Source organism: Leptonychotes weddellii, chromosome 5, assembly GCF_054177405.1.
Source record: "Leptonychotes weddellii isolate Sample4059 chromosome 5, ASM5417740v2, whole genome shotgun sequence".
Lineage (NCBI taxonomy): Eukaryota > Metazoa > Chordata > Mammalia > Carnivora > Phocidae > Leptonychotes > Leptonychotes weddellii.
Window position 1 is genome coordinate 124,507,697 of NC_138373.1, and position 22,756 is coordinate 124,530,452.

The window sequence follows — 22,756 nt, forward strand, 5'->3', positions numbered from 1 at the left end:
GTTTTTTTTTTTATGAATGTTCCAGGATCAATGGCCCGCCTTCTACATAATATTTCCTTACAATGTTTCCTTTTAAGTAAGGAGGTCATTTTGCATTTTTATTCCAGAAATATGTTGCCCATATTTCAAAATTACTTGCTATCTACATTTCACTGTAGATGATTAAAATATTTATTTGAACTATGGAAACCAGTGTTAAGAGTCCACTTTACCCCAGAACCTCAAAGTCACATTTGGACAAGAAAATAGAATATTAAAAATTGGGCCTGGCCCAGAAAAATCAAGGACATGTAATTAACATAGGGAGAACATTAATGGGACAAGGCAACTTGGTAAAGGTTTGTCTTTGGATACCTTCCCAACTGTTTTCCATTATCTCCTTTCTTCACATGTCCTCATACAATTGGTCATTTACCTGGATTCCCACTTATGCCTCTTCTAAGTAAAGCAGCATCCCAAATTATAGACATAATCAAGATCATCCCCATTTTTGCCCATTTCCACACAGATAAATCTTTCCATACCCCAAGAAACTATCCACTAAAGTTTAATACCATGATGGATTGTCATATTATCCACTAGGGGGCAAAATGGTATTTCTTATCATTTTAAAGGACTCCTAGAGATCTAAAGCTTTAGCAAAAGGGTATGAACGGTGGTATTTCAGGCATCACAGCATATTACAGCATGAAAATCTTTTAACAAGAACATTCTGGGACTCACTTTCCGTTCTATATTCTATTCATATTCCCCTACCCTCCACACATAAAATTAACCACAACAAATACTTCTACCTTCTCTATAGTGGTTCTTCCTAAAACACATTTCTATAATGGCACCTACCATTTTACATTGAACTTCTGTTTTATGTCTATTCTTCCTGGCCAAGAATAAGTCTCTTAAAGGCAAGAACAAGTTTTAGTCAGCCTTTTTTTCCATTACCTTGCACCATGACTGACATACTGAAAATATAAGGTAAGTGTTCAGAAAAAATGAATTAAGTACAAGACTAAGTGTTGCTCATTTTCAGCAAACCACAGAAAGTGGAATGGATTACTAATCCTACTTCTAAATGGATTCTGACAAACAGCTAGTAGTCTCTGACAGAGTGAAGCATTCGGTAAACATATATTCATTCTTTGGCTCAATAAATATGTACTAACCATCTTCCATGGGCCAAGCATTATGCATATAGATAAAAGGACACTATGCAAAGATGCTCAAATTCATGGGAGTGAGGTACAATGCCATAATCATACAAATACATGATTGCTGTCCATGATTACAGTTAACTGTATGTGATTATAATACAGGACTATTATAATCAATATTTCAAAGAAGAGTATTGGAGGACTACTAAGGAATATATAAGAGCCCTATTTAGTCTGGCGAGTCAGGGAAGGCTTCTCTAAATAAATACTGAAGTGAGGTCTGACAGATGAGTAAAAGTTAACTAAACAAAAGGGAGAACAAGAGGACAGAATGTGTCAAGCAAAAGGAACAGTTTATGTGATGGTTCTGAGTATACAGTTAACATGACATATTTGATCCTATGAAGACGACTGATGTGACTGGAGCACAGAGGGGGCAAGGGCCAGGAGAGGAGGCTGAGGAGTAAGCAGGAGCCAGACCCCATATTATAACTTATGGTAAAAATGTGGGTCTTTATCCCTAGAGAAACAGGATACCTACCTGAGGATTTTGAGATTTGTTACTTAAAAGGTAATTCTGCCTACTGTATTTCAGGAGTAAATTTAAGGAGACCAACTAAGACTTCTAGAATAATCTAGATGACCAATTATTGGATTAGAGTGGCAAATATTCTAATATTGGAATATGAGATTTATTGGGTAAGGATGAAAACAAGTGAACCCACTTGAGAAATTTCTAAAAGATAAAATCTGAACTCTAAAGTAGTTAGTGGTCAATGGTAATGCCCAGTTTTCTGGCTTGAGCAACTAGTTGGAGGCTGATAGCCATTACTGAAATAGAGTGAACCAGGTTTGTGAAACTAGGTCATAAATTCAGTTTTTGGAATTTGAGTCAAAGATGTGTGTGAAATATTCTAATGTAGAAATGACAAGTAGGCAGTTGGATATAGGAGTCTGGAGCTCAGACAAAGTAAAGTGAAGATACAAACTTGGCACGTGGCAATCACTTCTACATTGTTATTAAAGCTATTGAGAGGCATAGTACATGCATATTTCTTTCATTACACTTCACTTTACTGAGCTTTTCACAAATTGAATGTTTGTGAAACAAGTCTATCACTGCCATCTTTCCAACAGCATTTGCTCACTTCGTGTCTCTGTCACATTCTGGTTAATTCTTGCAATATTTTAAACTTTTTCATTTTATTTGTGATGGCGCTCTATGATCAGTGATTACAATTTGCTGAACTCTCAGGTGATGGATAACATTTTTTAGGAAGAATTAAGGTACATACATTTTTTAGACATAATGTTATTGCACACTTACTAGACTGCAGTATAGTATAAATTTCTATATGCACTGGAAACCAAAAAATTCATTTGGCTCACTTGACTGTGACACTTGCTTTATTGCAGCAGTCTGCAACCAGACGCACAAGACCTTCAGGTACGCCTCTATTGGCTTATGAAGAAAACAAACGGTTAGGATTACAGCTTGAGAAAGACCAAGACCAAGACTGAGTGGCCAGAGAGGCAGATAAACAAATCAAGAAAGCACTGTATCACAGAATCCAAGGAAGAGAGGGATGTCAACAGATTCTGCTGAGACTTCAGGTTAAAAAAATATGTGTGGCTTACTAAGATGAAGGTCATCTGAATCCTTAGCAGCAGCCATTTCAATAAAATGGAGAGCAAAACCAGTGGAGCATGAATAAATAGAGACAGTGACTGTCACTGATTCGCTCAAGACGTTTGGCTCAGAAAAGGAACAGAGGAATCTAGAGAAGAGGGTGGTTGAAATAGGAGTTTCATTAAAATATAGTAGTGTTTGCTATTACATGCACCAGGCACTCATAACTTTACTATATTTGTTTTGCCCATTGGCTTTTGTATGCTTTATTGTGTCCCAGTGTCTGTCCAATAAATATCTGTTGAATGAACAAATGGTAAATGCCCACATCTTCGTCTACTGCTCTTTTCACTCTTCTGTAGTGTACTTTGCTGTTACATATTTTTAATAGGCATTTTGACTTTCTACTTTCATCATTCTTATTTTGATCATGTCCGAATACCTATGTCTCTGTCATATCTAATAGGACTACAGTGTAAGGTCTATCTCCTATTGACAATAAATATATTAAGAGGAAGTTTTGAAGATCTAAATCATAAAGCAGATATCCATCTTTAATTGTATGAATTTTACCTTTGTAGAAGAGTAACTTGAGGGGCGCCTGGGTGGCTCAGTCGTTAAGCGTCTGCCTTCGACTCAGGTCATGATCCCGGGGTCCTGGGATCGAGCCCCACATCAGGCTCCCTGCTCAGCAGGAAGCCTGCTTCTCCCTCTCCCACTTCCCCTGCTTGTGTTCTCTCGCTCTCTCCCTCTCCCTCCCTCTCCCTCCCTGTCAAATAAAATCTTTAAAAAAAAAAAAAAAAGAGTAACTTGGTTTAAGTGGTTGCAGGACTTTGCAGGTGCATCTTTGTGTCTAGAACATTTTTAAGCCCTCTTCTTCACATGGTTCACACTGACTCTTCCTGTTGACCTTCATAGCTCAGCTCAGGCACTGGCTACCCCAAGACATTTACTTACTACCACCCCCATACATACTAGCTCTGATTGAAAGGGGAGAGCTAGACAACTTGTTTTAAAGCTAGATTTGCATGGCAAGCACATTAATTTTACAAAGAATGTGCATTTGGGGTGGCCAGAGAAACTGATGATGATCGTCAGGGGTAAAAATCTCCAATTCAAGTCTTCCCCTCCTCAGTTCTGTCACTAGACCCTGGACAGGTCCACCCTTCTCCTCTTGGCTCCCGTAGCATTGGTGCCCTCTCTATGGGACCGCTGTACACCTGCACTACGTTATTCTTCTCCTCTGAATCTGTCACTCCACTACTTTCAGAACCTTGTGAAGTCCTCTTCCTCATCTTAAGTATCCGTGGAGCCTGGACTAGGAGAGTCTTATGGTAGAACCTATTTTTTTTTAAATAAGAAATGAGCAATTAAATGAGTCCAGAGGGAACAGGTTATGTAGTACCCTCATGAAGTATTCAAAGACATAAAATACTGTCTCATTCACCTGAGCAATTTACTGTGTATTTGTACATTAGGCCAGATTCAGTCTTTTTAGTCTCAGTACATTCACGGCATCACTTCACACTGTGACCATCTGGACAATTAGATGTAAATACTGACTTGGCAGATAGTTCAGTGGTAGGAGTAGAGTTGTGGGAATAAAATGAATTTGAAAGCTACGACCACCCAAAGGATAGATTTAAAGCTACTCTTACTAAGATGAGAAACTTGACATTATCCCTTTTATAACTGGAAAATGTCCTAGCATTTTTCTAAATGAAGAATAGGCAAATCATCTGGATTTTCATTTTGAGATTTTTGGACTGCCATTTTTTATCTGTCAACCTTTAAATAGACTCCCAACCTCGGAGAAAAGCCCTCTCCTTGGAGAAACTATCACCAATTTGACATATGGAAAAAATCTTAGGATTAACATAAATAGAATATGTCCTTGTAAAATGTCACAGCATTAAGTCAATTCAGGTACCTTTTTAAAACTCATTCAAAAGTACAGCATTTCCAACAAGCTTGTGAACTTAGCTCCATTTGCAAAGGTCACAAAAATGAACCCCTCTTTTCACACATAAAATGATGGATGGTAGAAGCCATCAAATAAATATTCATTTTAAATCAAGCTTTTTATTTATCCATTGGAGGTGACCTCTGTTCTAATATCTATATGTAATGCTTTTCAAAAAGGAAAGGCATTGCTGTAGTTGTCTATTAAATCATTAATTTGTGTCTACTCTATTCAGTGGCTGCTTCAAAAAAATAACAGAATTATCAAGCTGCTCAGAACAAAGGTTCTTTCTGATTGTCAGCTCCATATTCTAAAAGAGCAGGTTAATTTCTCTGAATCTCACAGTTGGAACTTTCTTACGCTAACTGGCAGTTTCCACCTAGTGATCAAGGCAATTGACTAAAATAAATTACACATAAAGCTGAAATTCCTAATAGTAATAAGGCCCCTTCATGAGATAATCACACCAGCAAAAGCACTCATCTGTCAGCTGCAACTCTATAGGTTTTTGAAATTATCTTATAAAAACTACATTTCCAGAAATGTTTTCATTTCTAGCTTTCTGAAAGGCCTGACATGGCCACGTCTATGGCACTAGGCACAAAGAAGGAGCTCCAAATATATTCATTAGTTGACTCATTGATTAAACTGGATATACCGTTCATAAAGGACTAGTGTCCATGCTGTTTACAAAGCAAACAGTTGGTGAGGCACTCATTTCAAAACAATCAACAGTTATTTATACTACTTAAGAAGGCACATAATAAGGGCTTATAAAGTACAATCCCTCCTCCTCTGGAGTTTAGGATGATGGAAACTCACATATGAAATAAATAGAGGTGAAAAAAAAAATCGCTAGGCACTGTGCTGATGGCTATAAAGCAATCACTAGCAGAAATATACATGAGCTAGAATAGTAAGGGGGTACTTCGTTAAAGATATAAACTTGGACTAAGGCTTACAGGTCGGGGTAATTTTATTAGGTAGAAAGGACTAAAGATATTTGCAGATGGATTTCCTGACTATGCAAAAATTTGGTGGTGAAAAGGAAGAGAACTCATAGAAATATAGTAATTGCTTTGATGAACTGCCTCCCATACACACTAATCTCGTACCATCTTTATGAACAAGGTATTTATTCCACTGGCTGCCTAGAGTGTTGATGGCTGATGGCCCATAACTGGGATCCTCCTTCTCAGCATCACCCTCAGCAGAAGAGAACCCTGGTCCAAGACGTGGGGACAGCCCACATCCAATGACTGGTAAATTCAGGAGCATAAAAATTTCACCCCTTTTAAGAATTCAGAACCTATCTGAAGAGCTGTCCGGGCTCCAAAGCTCCCCATAGGATTGGCTGAGGCCTGTGATAGGACTACATCACAGCCCAACTTTTCTGCCTGTGCAGTTCTGCTCCCTGCACTCTCCCATAGGTGCTGATCCAAAGGACACACCACAATAAACCTCCTGCTTGCAAATCCTGAGTCGGCTTCCTGGAGACCTTGACCTGTAACAATAGAGGATAACATGGGGACCAATCTGACTGTATTTGATAGAAGGCAATCTACATTTATTCATTCAAGAGGCATATATGGACCCTGACACTGTGCCAGCCACTATTCTAGGGCTTAGAACACAGCAATGGGAAAAACATTTCTCTTCTCTTACAGACCTGATATTCTAGTGGGGAAAACCTAAACAAACTTAACAGAATTTTAAGTAATATGTGCTAGAATGAAAAAGAAACAGGGCAAAGGGACAGGTAGTGTATGTTTAGGAGCAGACAGGACTTTAGATAGGATGACCATATAAAAACTCTGAAGAAGTGACATATGAGAAGAAAGCTAAAAACATAATTTAAAAAATGTTCTATATCCTGGTTTTGTTAGTAATTAATGACTGCATGCATTTGCTGAAACCCATTGAACCATATGCTTAGGGTGAATTTTGTTGTATGTAATTTCTCACTCAATAAAACGTTCTCAAAAATTAAAAAAAAAATTACTAATGGGACAATCTATCATAGTATCTGGGGGAAGAATATTGCAGACAAAAGGAACAGCCAAGGCAAAGGCCCTGGGGTAGAAATGTGCCTGGCATGTCTTGAAAAGAGAAAGATCAGGAGCACAGTAGTAGGTAAGGGGTCAGACCACATAGGTTTTTTTGTTTAAAGAATACAGATCATTCTAAGTCAAATGGGAAGACATGGAAGGGCTTTAAGTAGGACTTTAAGTAGTGAGAAAGAGTCTAAAAAAGAGCAAGAGTGAAAGCAGAGAGGCTATTAGGAGGTCACTGCAGAGGTCTAGGTCAACAATGAGAACTTGGGCTTAAGGTTATGAATCATTACAGTTTGCCCGGGACTGAGGTTTCTCAGGGCATACAGGACATTTAGGGCTGAAACCAATGGTCTTTTGCAGATCAGCAGGGTTGGTCTCCCTACCTGTACTAGAGTAAAGGCCTTTAAGTAGGGAGGTGAGGTCAGATTCAAAATATATTCTGAAGGTTGAACAGATAGTAAAGTAGAAGAAGCCTATTTAGATAGGGCAGAGACAAAGTACAGAGCTTCTTCAAAGTCAGGAAAATGGGTTTAGACTTTCAAAGATTAGCCTGGCTTTAGTATACAGTCTACACTGGACTTTGGAGAGACTATGATTCATCAGATCTTTCATCAGACTGCTGCAGGAAAAAGATGACGGAAGTGTTTAGAGCTTGATCTCAAACAGAAGGAAGGCAGAAGGGATGGCAGAGGTGATAGTGATGGTGACAGGGGCAAATATCACAGTAGAGTTGGAGGTCATATTGGAGGGAGGAGAGAGGAGGGTAGAGGTCATGTTGACAAGGACGGGAAAATTAAGTAAAATTTAAAAACTTAAAAAAAATTCGAGAGACATTGACAAAGAAAGAAATGTCAAGATTTGTGGGCTGAAGGACTAAAGGAAAACAGAAGAAACACTGGTCACTGGAAACTGATTACTTAGTGACCCTGACTGAAAGTGAGGTCAGAAAGAACAGGCAAGGGGAAGATTTGGTGATAAACATCCATTTAGTTAGACAGTATGAATGTAAAGTGAGAGTGGAATATCTAAGTGGGTGGTCAGTTGGAGTGTTAGTTTGTCATTCTAGATGGTAGTCTGAGAGTAAAGAAAACTCATTATTTTGAGTCAAAGGACCTTGCAGAGGTCTACACTGAGATGCTATGTAACTCTAGGTAACCTCTGAGTCTCAAACTCTTCATGTGTAAAAGGAGCAAAACAGTACCTACTTCACAGGGCTGTTGTAGGGAAAACAAGATGGAACTGTCAAGGAGAAGTAAGGAGCTGAGATATAGATTGGCGGATCATCTTTCTATGTAAGTTTTCCAAGAACCACTTCTGTTTCCCAGCACCATAACCCCACTAAAGAGAGCTTATTTTTTCTTAATGTAGAAAATCTTGGTTTCTCCAACTTTAAAGTGATATATAAAAACGCTTGGCATGTGAAAATTATGAAATAAGAGATTGATGTGAAACTGTCCATAAAACTCTCATACAATTCCAATTCTTCTGTGTAAGTGACAAGAGATAGAGTAAAACCTTCGTACGCGAGAACAAGACTCCAGGAACAAGAGCACACCTCCATCCAATCATAGAAGTTCAGTAAAGATTTCATAGAGGAAAAGAAACTACTTGTTGTCCCACAACTCATACTAGTATGAGCCCCTCAATCTAAGATCCTGAAGTAAGAACACACACTTACGAAGTAAGCCTCAGACCTAAGCCTTGTTTCAGCTGTGGCCAAATAGAATCCATCTTCAGGAGGGGTCAGCAGAAGCACCAGGCATGTCCTTCTGAGGATGGCTTCACAGCCTCCTCATGATGCATATCCTAGCTCTTCTTTGCTTCACATGAACTTCAGGTTCCCACCTCATCCACCACATATGAAAAAAACATTGCAATCCTATTTGGAAATGTCCTACATCTAATCAAGAGTCAAACCAGCATGTAACAGAAGTTGTCCCAATTCTGAAATTTTGTTTTAGAAAATTACTAAAGCTATTTTTTAAAGAATTAGAAAAAGCATATACTTATACCTCAGATAGTGACAACTCAAAAAATATAACTAAGATAAAGGTTCATATGAATTGGATATTTGCTTTCTTCTAGAGAATGAGTTTCTATCTGCTTGATGCCATAAAGAACACAAATTCCAGAATAGTGACTAGCTTTCAAATGGCTTACAGATACAGAAGTAATAAGATTTTCAAACACTGTAAAGTAACTTCAGTTGATTAGTATAAAAAGACATGCTTAATTTGGCTATCAGTTATAATTTAATAAGCATATGAAATTTTATACATTCAAGTTTCTAAATTAAGGAGTTAAATATAAATGTAAATCTGAAAATGGTGTTAATAAGCACCCTTCCATATTTTTCTTTCTCCTAAAACATCCATTTTGATTCACCCTCCCCCCCCGCCCCAACTCATTCTTCCTCCATCCCATAGCTTTATAATTACAGGTAACTTCACATATTTCTCCTACCTGAAGCATTATAGGTTCAAACTCTATAACTGTACCCTTCTGAAGCCAGAGATTATGCAAAATCTCAAAAATTCCCTGTAGATCACAGGATTGAATAATAATAAAGTATTAGAAGAAAGTTGTGATGTTTCTTTAAAACAACTGAGATGCCCTAAATTGTAGATTTAGATAGTGGGCTATTGAGAGGGGCCATTTAAAAGAGAACAGTCATATCTAAAATGCCTAACTAGAACAGTTAGAGTAACCTGATTCTGAAACAAACTGAGTTCCCCAGGGAGGGTATTGTGGCAAAAAGACAGAATCCTGCAAAAAGAACCCTCCTCCCAGTGAATATTCTTGAACTGCAATTTTGTTCACTTACATTTATAAGGTTCAGATGAATTTGTCCATACTTTTATTAATTTCTATGATCTTGATTCCCATTCTGTATTTTCAAAGACTATGAAAAGGAATGCATTCTACTCGATTCTCCTCATGTGCAAATTCATAGGGAGTAAGTAGGCACTTTGGGTGAATTGAGCACATTAGAAGTAACTGTTATCTACACTAAAGGAAGGGAGATAGGACCTAGATAGTTCAAGATAGGGATATTATCCAAATTTTTCATTTATTTACTTTTTGAGAATGCATAGAAAGTGATAAATCAGCCAAGGACCAGTCTTCAAGGAGTCATGTTGGAAAATGGAGACATGTGCACAATAAAACAAAAATAGGAGTCTTTAGTGACATAAGAGATATATGGGTAAGATGCTAGGAAGACTCAAGGAACCAAAGAACTGGGGGTTATAAACATGTATGGTGATGTTTTCAATAAAGCATTACTTAAGCAGAAAATCTGTACCTCTCCCTCTCCCCCCACCAACACACACACACAGAATGATTACTTCTCACCTATAGATAAATCAAGTAGACACCCATTTTTTTAAAAAAAAGATTTATTTGAGAGAGAACGGGCACGTGCATGTGTGGGGCGGCGGAGGGGCAGAAGTGGGGGGAGAGAGTGCCAAGCAGACTCCCCACTGAGCTTGGAGCCCTGCAGGGGGCTGGACCTCATGACCCTGAGATCACAACCTGAGCCGAAACCGAGAGTCAGATACTTAACCAACAGCACCATCCAGGTGCCCCATACCGTTTCCTTTATAGATGGCTAGAACCAGTACCCAGTAAAAAGAATTGTATTTTCTTAAATTGTTCAATTACATCTAGGCGATTATCTCCACACTGGAGACTCAGGCTGATTTAACACATACATGAAGTTATAGATAAGGCCAAATACAGTTCTAATAAGAACATAACATGAGAAAGCCTTCTGTACCTTATTCTTACCTTGAGCCTATCTGCAGAAGTCTGACACAACCATCATCTTTGGAATCAGAATTCACTTTGGGGGGTGAGGGGAGAGCATGTCCTAAGAAATAAACCCTAATTTGCCATATCCCTAATTCCCTGTATCAGAAAGCCATCTAGATACCGCCAGGCTCCCGCCCACTCTCATGCTTATGTGAATTCAAATTCTCATGTTAAACAATACCATGGTTCTTAATTAGTTATCCTAAAAATTAAGACGCTTAAGGTATGAGAACCCATAGTTCTTTCTGAAAAAAAGCCAAAGCTCTCTATACCATCATTTTAAACTCTGAATGAAATGTTCAGAAATGCCAGAGATACAGGATTGGGGAATGTTCCTTGGGCCTGAAATAGGAAACCCATGAAACAACGGGAGGGGCTAGGACATGTGCTGTATTACTGTATATTTCCATTTTCCAACCTACTGCTTAGATTTGTACAAATATTAGAATAAGGGAGAAAAGTTGGATCTCACTTGAGTAAAACTGAAATGGCAAAAACTTCTTGTTGCCTTTCGGCTACTAGGAATTCAGAATTTCTCATTAACAATTCATTCCGGGGCACTCGGCCCGCTCAGCTGGTAGAGCATGCGACTCTTGATCTCAGGGTTGTGAGTTCAAGCCCCACGTTGGGTGTAGAGCTTACTTAACTGTAAATAAAAATAAAAGAGCTGAGTCTTAAAAAACTCTTTAAAAAAAATTCAGTCTAATGTAAATACAAGTCCTTCTCCCAAAAATCTACATATGAAGTATTATACATAATCTTATTTGAAATGTAAAAAGACAAAAATTTAGGTAGGTTGATTCTACTAAAGGGCTGTTAGGCTCTTTTCAAAGCTATTTGATAAAGTTATGAAATTTTGCCCAGAACGTTGCAGTGCTATTCAGAGTAGAGTTTCTAAAAAAGTCATCTCGATCTCATTTCCTGAACTGTTGAATTATGGATATATTTTGATTAATGACAAAGTATAGATGAGCAATTTAAAACCGAAATGGGTTACAATCACTCTTCATACCTCAGTCAATGAAAGACCACTGGGTAAACGCCAATGAACCTAAGAGCTTTCACATTCTAATTGTCCTAATCCTCTTCCTGAGGAATTTGCAATGTATGTGTACAAACTATATTCACCTTTATTCAGAAAGTTACTTATAGTCTCTTACTGGTCTTCACAGCAAGAGAAATTGGGTGATATTTGCTTCTCCCTTCGCTACGTACCGACTGCCGGCAAGCTGACTGTTGTCATTCTGGAGGCAAAGAACCTGAAGAAGATGGACGTGGGTGGCTTATCTGGTAAGACTGTGATGTTTACTGGGTTTTTTAAAATGCTGTTTTATCGTGGATACCAAATGCATCGCACACATGCTGTGACTCCGCATTCCTTATTGATCACAGCTTCCTTCCCACAGAGACCGGAAGCGGTCTCAGAATCCATCCCAACACAGTGCTCCAGAAGCCGCTCTCAATTTATTGGAATTGGCATAAAAGAGGAAATCTATTTTCCTGTTTCATACCCAGAGTAGAAATCATTAGTTCTACAGCACTGAAAGCTGAATTTTTTTTTCTTTTGCTTCTCTTGTAAAAGGCAATGCCTATGACCATTTTGAGTTTTTTGTGGGTTTTTTTTTTTTTTACCAAAATTTACCCATGACATGAAAAGTGTTTTCACTAAACTTCTTTATTAGATATTTAACAGTTTTGAGTAATACTGTTAAATTAAAAGTGAGGCATTTCAAATATAAGTAAACAAAATCTATTTGAGGGTGAATCACCAAAGTAAGGCATTTATATCTACAGTTTATGTTGGGGATGAAGGAGACTTTTAGATTGTAAGTTCTATATAACCCAAACTTAGTTGTTTGTTTTTAAAGTATACTCTTGCTCAAAAGCAAAGTCAACTGAAGGATTTTCACAACTGAATAGGATTTTTTTTAATTTTCTGTTCTGTATAATTATATTTTCAATTTTATAGTAAATTATTAAAGCATGAGAAATTTTCTTTATATGCCACAATGTCATCATAAATAAACTATAGTTGTCATTGTTTGTGGCTGTGGAATTAGAACCAACATTACTGGCTATTCAGTGCTTTCTCTAATAAAAATATTGCAAACTTCAAAAAGGTCATTCTAATGCAGCATGGTCATTTCATATTCTAAAGCCTAACAGCTCAAAAATGCTAAAGCTGAGTTTCCACTTACTGAACTACTAATTTGTCAACCAAATTCTCCTGGTATTTAAGTTTATTTCTCTTTATAAATAAGTTGACTGGGGAAGCTGCACTAATTCATGTCACAAATACCCCATTTAAAAGCTTACTGCTTTCATTGCTTAAAGGATGATAGAGCAAATTTAAAACAGTGAGCAGTTTCTTCTAATGAAATCTAATGAGCATAAGATGCAAAATATGTGTGTGTATATATACACTGCATTTCTGTATTTTAACCAAACTGACCTGCACATATATACATACACATATACCTTTTTTGATTCTGTCCACCGACAAGGCCTAGAAACAAAGATTGAGCCAGTGGCCTGAGCATCCCTAGCACCAGATATGGCTTGAAAACACAGTTTCTCGCTAAAAGAACCTGGTACTTATTGGAGAAATGGTAGGTTCCAGGTAGGGCACAGCAAGTACATAAGCCTAGAACATCCCATCTAACCAGAAAGAAGGGAAGCTACCAAAAAATACAAAGGTCATGTCAGAAGACCTGGAAGCCACCCCAAAGACACTCTCACTGGCCAAAGATGTGATCATTTGAGCATTGGTAAACTAATAAATGTAGGGTATTCAAACCTAAAACAAAAGAGCATTTAATGTACGGAGAAATTCTCAGCTTTAAGAACAGTTCACTCCCAGATACTACCTAGTATCCTGAGGTAAGACTTCAGACACCTTTGACCTTTCTTTCCTTTGGTTCAATGGCCATGGTGTCTTTGTATCCTGCCTCACATGCGCCTCTCCCAACTCTCATGCCAACCGTCACCTTATCACCTATATCCAGAACTCCCCTAATCTTCCCTCCAATTCATTGTATTCCCTTTAACAGAGTTCCAGAGGCAGCTTAACCATGAAGCCAATAAAACTTCAGGGTCCCTCATTTGTTCTGTCTTCTTCCAAGGTCCTAGAAATGAGTTCGCATGATCACTGATATTTCAGCCACAATTTGTCAGTCACAGTCTGGGTCTCCATCTTCACTGCCATCATCCATCTCTTCTCGTTCAGCAGCATCCGAGTGGCTACAGGCACTTCTGAGATTTAGTTAAGGGACGTTAGGTCTGGCAGAATATATTTATGTAGCTTGTAATCACTTCCATGTGTAATTAGGTTATTGGTGGCTACCGGGAGAAGGAAGGGCTGCTGGGAAGACTCCTACCACCCACTGCTCTAACTCAGCATTGTTACATAAAAGGGGCAAAGCCAGAGGTCATTTCTACTTTAGCATTCATCTTCTTCTATGTATTTTTTTCTTCTTTATGTTCTTTTTTTCAAATGTCAAACTACATTTGCTAAAATGGCTAGTTAATTGAATCAAAGTGGGCTGTTTCACCAGGGTCTAAAATCATATTAGCTTCAGGATCCACACACCTTGGGTCTACCCCTACCTACATTTGAATTACCTGGAATGATTGTTTAATTACTAAATATTAAATAAGGAGATTTCAAGACTCCTAATCTCAAGGGCTCCATCTGCCTGTGAAATTATGTCAATCCCTCAGGTCTACATAACATAGATCCCTCCAGACTATGTCCCACTGCATTTCTGTATTTTAACCAAATTGACCTGCACACAGCTCTTCAAACAGACTATGTAATTTGCTGCCTCCATTCTTTGCTTAAATCATTTCCTTCACCTGGAATTCTTCCTTCCAACAATGCCCAGCTAAATGCTATCCATTATTCAGGCCAAGTTTAAGTCTTATTTTCTCCATCTGTTGAACAAATATATAGTGTTTCCCTACTTTGTATTAGGCATCGTTCTTAGATGAGATTTACATCAGTGGTCAAAAGAGCCAAAAGGCCCTGCCCTTGTACAGCTTGCATTTTAATTTAGGGAGACAGGGAACCAATAAATAAGCACGTAATATGCCAATAGGTGGTAAGTGCTGTAAGTGTTTTAAGTGGGGTTGTCAGAGAAAGCCTGATAAGTAGGTAACATTTGGGCCATAACCTGGAAGAGATGAGGAAATGAGCCATCGGGTGTCTGGGGGAAAGAACATTTTGGGTGGAGGGACTTCATGAAGTCTTTTCTGATCCATCCCCGATAGGATACATCTTTCCCTTTTTTAAATGCCAACAGCAGTCTGTTTACACCCTTCAAACATGACGCTTCTCTCTCAGTAGACTGTGCTCTGTATTTCTATCTCCCACAATGCCCTGACTGGTAGCACTGAACATAGCTGCTGAATGAATAATGAATTATTTACAAAGGAACTATGGCCTGGAAAAACAAGTCTTGCATTTCAAATTTGTTTAACCTACTTACCATTAAAATAACTTTAAACACTTGGATGGTGTATCTCAAAGTAATTTGACCTATGTCCGAGGAGACCAAAATTATATAATGAGATCATCCCAGGTAATTCAAATGTTTAACTACATTTGCTGGAAATGGCTAGTTAATTGGGTTAATTGGAACCAAAGTGGGTTGTTTCACTAGGGTTTGAATCCCACTCTACCACTACTGGCAATTTAACACTGGACAAGTTATTTAGCTTTCTGAGCCATAGTTGCATTATTTATGAAGTGGGAGTAATAAGAGGATTTTTTTTTAATAAAGGTGCTGTGAAAAATAAAGCATAGGATCTGGCACACCTAAGTGCTCGCTAAATATTCTTATAATTATTTGTTACTTCATGAAATCTTGGGCTAAATATGGAAAATGTGAAAGCAACAAATGAACAGTTTAACCAATTCTTGATTGAATGGGAAAAAAGAAAGGTTTGTTTTATAGGATTGGCTGGTCAGTTAAGGCAAAAATGAGATCAGTAGACCTATGTTTTACACAGACCAAAGAGTGAATTAAGACAAGGTATTGAATTAAACAAGAAATATTGAAAAAAGTGGAAAAAACTTTAAATAATTTTTCTTACTACTCTACTGCAGGGTTTCTTTTCTACTGTGTAAATTGCATCAAGATTTTGCCTCTATCATCTACCCATATAGCAAATCATACCAATTCCAACCTTTCTTATAAGGACAGACTTGACTGGACCATTCACATGTCTACAGTGGAAGAAAGTAGAAGCTTTTAAATTTCATTTAGGTTGAAACTTTTCAACTTAAATCTGAAAGGAAAAATTTTAACTCTTAAGTCATTATAACATATTTATAGAAGACTTTCTAGTTTAGAAATCCTTTTCTAACTTGGTTTTTTCATGTGGTTCTCGTGATAGACCTGTGAGGTAATTTCTGAACATAATACTCTCAGAAAATTGAAACTTAGAGGCATCAGATAATGTATATAAGTCATCTTGCTCCATGCTGACACAAAGAAGTTGTTCAATACTGGCAATTGCTTTTGACATTACTGACATTCAAAGTCAATAGCTTGTAGATGGTAGAGCTGGGACTAAAGCCCAGACTCGAATTCCCAATGCAGAATGTCTCAAAGACCATTCCATTTCCCTCTTTCCCTACGGCTGGTACATAGTCCTTTTGAAATTTTTCCAAGTGGTTTGTACAGCCAGGAACCATGGCAAATAGACAAGAGTAAGAAGTTTGTCCATCCTGCCTCTTTGATATGGGTTGTAGTCACCTCAATTGTGAAGAAAACAACAAAAGCACATCAAGCATGCCAACAAGAAGGTGTTGGGAAAATATAGATGCAGGACTGACATCATAAACACCTATTCCAGTAGTCTCCTGAAAGTCAAGGAGCTAGAGAGGTGGCCATGAGATGGGATCAGGTCAGATGTCCTGAGGGATGGCTGGAGGAAATGTAGTTGAAAGTGTTCTACCTCATCATCTTTCTCCTTTTCACTTTCTACCCCAGGCCCCACCCCTAGTCTTCTTCCTGGTGACCCCCAGTCCTGTCTAATCACTATGGAATGTACACTGTGCAAAGCAAAGGGTAGGGCTGTGGGACCGCTCCCTCCCCCTCCCTCAAGCAATCTATGTCCCTCAAGAAAAAGGGCACTGAAATTCACAAATTGCAGCAATATTTAAGGGAGATGAGGAAGAAAGGGGACTCGTGGTGGTAGAGGAGTCACCATCCCTATGCAGCGGACTGCCAGGATGTGGTTGAGCCAACTGAGACCTAAGCCCATTAAGATTTACCTTGCCTACCCCACCCAACCCTCCATACATACATACACACATACATACATATATATATATGTATATATATATATACACACACACACACACAGTTAAGATACAATTTTTAAATTGTTCATAGGTATGTCTTCTCATTTCTCCTGTTCTAGAAATAGAATTTGGAAAATAGAGCCAATTTAAATATTTGAAGTCACCTAGGAAAAAGCAACTCACCCAAACCTCAGTGAAACACTAGACTCCACATAGAAACCACGAATGTGCAGGGGCAGAGCATTCTTTCAGGTACAGGTAGTAGGTAGAATAACACGTCACATAAAAATAGGGCAGCCTACCTACATGAGAATCATGCCATTGTACATGTTAAAATTTAAGATTTCAGGGACTACCTTAGACCAAGCTATAACTGAATATAAAGGGGGTGGGAACCTAGAAATTGTATTTTAAAAGTCCCCCATGTTATTCTTATGCATCTTAAATTTGAAAACAATACTTTATAGAAAGTATATAGAGTGTTAGCTGAAGCCTGGGAGGAAATCATATTGCAATATACAAATGTATTAAATCAGCATGTTGCATACCTTAAACAATGTTATAAGTCAACTATATCACAAGAAAAAAAAATGTAAAAAGAACTCTACTTAGAAGCTTAAATGTTACATCATAATTTTAGCTGAGGTCCAGGTCAGCCTAATTCTAAGTTAGAATTTTTTTCTGATCAGTGATGTAGAATACATCCTTTGCCTTATATAATGGCATTTCCTTAAATAAGAAGTTCTATTTATTTTGTCAACCCAGTATCTTCTTTCTTGAGAAATAACTTGTCCACATGTCTAAATTATGTCTTCTGCAGTCTCTCCTACTGAAAGACAAAAGCAGTAGATTGTTCCTTTATACATTCATGACCACCACTCTTATCTGTCCTTCCATCGGTGCTGAAAGCATGACAAAGAAAACCACTCCGAACTCAAGTGATTGGAGCTAAAAGCTACTAGGTTGGGAGCTGAGCCAACAAATAAAGTGGCAAAAACTTATTTGAGCCGATTAGATAAGGATATACAAATTAATTGGCCATGATATCAGGGTCAAGCAATAATATGCAAATAAACTAGCATCTTGAGCTAACAGGACAGGAATATGCATAATAAGTTGGCTGTGATGTCAGAAGTCTTCATCATAATTTTAGGCTTGACTGTTACACTGTAAAATTCCGTGACGCTTCAAAATGCTTAGTTATAATATTGATAAAATAATCTAAATCCCTAATGTGTGAACAAATTGATCTAAAAAGAAAAAAGAATAACATCTTTAAATTGGATCATCTTAGAAATTGAGTTATTAAAAAGGGTTATACCAAAGCTTAATGCAAGTTGAGACCCAGGCATAGTTACCACAGAATGGACAGAGATGCTATGTCTGAAGGATTAACAGTGGTTTTGATGAAATGAGGATAGCAGATGTGGAGTGTGGGCTAGATCTGAAATCAAGAAATGAGTGATAGGCTGAAATTTATTAGTTCAGAACAGTTAACACAAAAATGTCTAAATAAGTCCTTTAGCCCCAGGAACATCTCCAATCATTCAACAAATACCATTTCAATACCCACTCTGTGCCAAGCAATATGCCCATCCTTGGATACACAAGTAAAATAACAGGAGACACTTGCAAAACATAATGTGGGCTGGACACTGTTCTAAACACTTTATATATCTTAACTGATTGAATCCCAATTACAACACTAGGAGGTGGATACTATTTTTAATGTTACTTTATTGATGGAACTGGAGAGGTAAGTAACTTTCCCAAGGTCACAGAATTAATTTTTGGCAGAGTTAGGATGTCAACCCAAGCAGTCTTCAGACTCCATTAATAAAACATGATTTCTAAGTTCTTATCCTGTCTCACCAGGTTCAACCTGGACAACAGATGGATGACTACATGCTACACTTTGAGGGATGGCCAAAAATCCTACCCAATCCCATAACTCCTTGAAACCCAAACTAAAATTCCATCATGGAAACCACAAATATAAATTAGTTGGTTGACTATTTAATTAGTTTTTGGTTACCTGGACAGCAAAGACAGGATCAATGAGTCCCTAAGATTGGACAACAAATATTAATAGATTTCTGGGCTGAAAAGACAATCTCCATTTCTTTCTTGTGTACGGATTGGTATGTTATTTTAGTGATTGAGTCTTTGCACACTAAAGAAGATGAAATACAAAACAGTGTAGTTTCAACTATGTCACTGGTAGAGGTGTAGGGATGTTACTAAGACGTTATGGAAGAAAGTCTAAGAGATTTGAGTGCCTATTAGGTGGTAGAGAAAGACTAAAAAATTTTGCCTACTACTCAGTTTCATCAAGGGTTGATTCTGAAAGACAGTGTGTAATATTACTGGGAGAACGGGGCAATATGATCTTATAATATAAAAGCTTACTACCCCTTGTCAAGTGCTGTGGAGCTCTGGAAGTCAAAAATCACTTTTAAATAACTGAAGAAATTAGAACTGCAATTGACAACTTACCAGGAAAATAGAGCTCAGCTGAAAAATGTTAACGAGAAGAATCCACCGATGGAGAAGTGGAAATAGTAAGTTCCAAAGAGGTTTGTAGCAAGAAATTTTTACCAGTCACATTGAAACTCTCGATTTTAGTGGTGCCTGGGTGGCTCAGTCGTTAAGCGCCTGCCTTCGGCTCAGGTCATGATCCCAGGGTCCTGGGATCGAGCCCCGCATCGGGCTCCCTGCTCGGCGGGAAACCTGCTTCTCCCTCTCCCACTCCCCCTGCTTGTGTTCCCTCTCTCGCTGTGTCTCTCTATGGCAAGTAAATAAAATCTTTTAAAAAAATAAAAAAAGAAAGAAAGAAACTCGATTTTGAAGGTAACAGAAATGTTTCCAGTCATTGAAATCCAAGCTCTGAGGGTAAATGAAAAGATCTTGCTAAGCAGAGTAAGCCAAAATATGGTAAATGAGCTTCAGTATGGGCAAGTTTAGAAATACAGTAAAAGAAAAAAAAATAAAAATAAAATTAGAAAATAATAGGATCAATAATAGAACAAGAAAAAAGTCACATAGAACCATCTACTGAAGACATTCACCAGGTACACGGCTACAACCAAACAGGCTGGGTATTGTCATGGAATTATTACAAATACAAGAGGGGAAAAAATGTCCTTTGTCCCAGACTAAAGTTCATCCATTTGTGGAATAGGCGTAGTTATGGCCACCCACCTCAGGAAAAATATGGATGGTGTTAGGTGATCAACTGCCAGAGAAAGTGGCTAAACACAGATGAATGGGCTGTGTGTGAGGACAGGCTTAGAGGATTGAGACTTTGTAGTCTGGGAAAGGAAAGCTGAGCAGACATATGATTAAAGTCTGAAAGTCATGACAGGTAGAGCTAAGGTAATAATACCTACCTGTTATCATATCCCGCAATACTAGAATTAGCAAGTGACCTTGATGTTTGAAAGAGAATACATAAAAGGAGGGCCGTTCAGAATGACCTCATTTTCTACTCAAAAATTCTTTGTCAAATTTTCTTTGCAGTTGGGTAGTAAAAACTTATTACTCTAGGAGATGGACCAGGTTGAGATAAATGTATAAACCTGTTTTGAGTTACAGGCTTAAAAGGGGTCATCTCTAAATCTTTATTTTGTGTTGTCTTATAGGACCCCATGTCTCTCCATGGTAACCATCAGAAAAAAGATCCCCACAGCTGCGTATCTCAGTAATCCAACACAAAACGACTACATTTGCATCCTTGAATTGACCACTCTATCCTCTGCTCTCCATTCACTATACAAGAAAGGAATAGGGAAGGTTAGATTTTCAATAGGTAATTGTGTTGCCAAGATTAAAGCCCCAAAATATTCCTGTTTTTTAAACTACATTTGTGAGCCTCAAGAGATTTGATTATCCATATCTGATAGACCTTTTTGAATAAGGCTATTAAAAATATATAGCAAATATCTATGCCATTTTTCTCTTTAATGAGTCGACAAGATTCCATTTAGGCCTACAACAGGTGACAAAAATGAAAAATACTATCGAGTCTTAAACAATGGCAACAATGCTCAAAGAAATAAACCTCAAAAACAATCGTTTAAAAAATTGTATTTGATTCTTTTGGAAGTGGAAGTGACTATAATATACTATTTGTACATCATTCCTTAATCCCGTGTTCCTGCTCTCCATTATCAATTGAATCACTCTATTTTCCTCCACTCTTCCCACCTGCTGTATCATGAGCTACTTGGAGAGCAGAGACGGCTTCTACCTAACGTTTGCCTTCTCAGAGGCCCTAGCACTCATGTTAGGGGAACATACCTCAATATTCTCTGCCTAAACAACCAGTTAGGAACTTGCCAATTCTACCCATCTAACTGGTTATTTTGTCTTCATCTTCTAACTTATCTAACTTAATTGTTTTTACTTAATGAAATTCTCTTGGCAGTACATAGTAGTCATGTAATAGGAATAGTTAAAAAATAAAATCAGAGTAAACCAAAATCTAATTGTTGAAATTATCTCAGCTATCATTTTCACATTTTTCTTCCTTCATTCCCTCACCCTCTTCAGTAGTTAAAAACAATGAAACAGACTATCTCCTGGGGATAAAGGAAGAGTGACCCAGAAATGTACACATCACTATAGTTATTTCTCAACGACAGTCATAAAGACATTTTCCAGTGAAGACGACAATGGTCCACTAGTCACATCTTTTGCCCAACATGAACAGATAAGACAATGATTCATCATCTTACTTATTCACTGCTTTGTAGACTAACTCCTTACAAAAGGAGTCAAGAGACCATAAACGCTCATTGCCTTTTTGAATTGCTAGTGACTTAACTTTGGTTATACATCATTCTTAGTGATCCCTGGAAAACTAGGAGGCTTCTTATAATTTTTTCTTCTATAAATAAATGATTTTAAGTGTTTATTTAGGAAATTAAGTTTCTAACTTGAAAATATGAATTATTTAATAGCCTCAGTAACTGCTTTTACCCAAAACTAAAGCAATCCAGTTGACTGACATAAACACATAGATTTAAAACTGACTTCAGCCAAGAACATGACAGCCTAATTGTCCCCCGTGAACCAAAAAGATCGGAATGTGTATTTAGTGACAATATACTTGCAGAATACATATACACAGGGAACTGAGATTTCATAGTTATCTACCAATATTATAGCGGCCACTTGTTCATAACTTTCATATCCTAATTAAGGAAACAAACGCTTTCACAGGTAGTACCATAACAGTATTTCCCTAGATTTTTAGTTTTAAAATTATAGAAAAGCTTAAGAGGCATGCCTTGGTGGCTCAGTTGGTTCAGCATCTGCCCTCGGCTCAGGTCCTGATCCCAGGGTCTGGGGATCGAGTCCCAGGTCCGGCTCCTTGTTCAGCAGAGAGCCTGCTTCTCCCTCTCTCTCTTTCTGCCCCTCCCCCTGCTCACACTCTCTCTCTAGCTTAAATAAATAAATAAATAAATAAATAAATAAATAAATAAATAAGAAAATCTTAGGAAGTTAAAATAACCCATAATCCTACCACTTCAATATGTGAGGTAAAGGACCAAACTAGTCCTTCTAATCCCTTCCCATTCAAAGATAGTTAATTGCTTCAAGGAAACAACTTGAAATTTTTTTTTTTTTTTTAAGATTTTATTTATTTATTTGACAGAGAAAAAGACAGCGAGAGAGGGAACACAAACGGGGAGTGGGAGAGGGAGAAGCAGACTCCCTGCGAGCAGGGAGCCCGATGCGGGACTCGATCCAGGGACTCCAGGATCATGACCTGAGCCGAAGGCAGTCGCTTAACCAACTGAGCCACCCAGGCGCCCCAACTTGAAATTTCTT

The 22,756-nt window shown here is 37.9% G+C and overlaps 1 protein-coding gene across 3 annotated transcripts in view; it reads left to right on the forward strand.

Moving 5' to 3' along the window:
- Positions 1–22,756, forward strand: part of SYT1 (synaptotagmin 1) — a 479,618-nt gene that overhangs the window by 375,091 nt on the left and 81,771 nt on the right. For all 3 annotated transcript variants that reach the window (XM_081822128.1, XM_081822125.1, XM_081822126.1), the window contains one exon: positions 11,784–11,901. In XM_081822128.1, the coding sequence (XP_081678254.1) occupies positions 11,784–11,901 (118 nt within the window). The remainder of the gene's footprint in view (positions 1–11,783; positions 11,902–22,756) is intronic.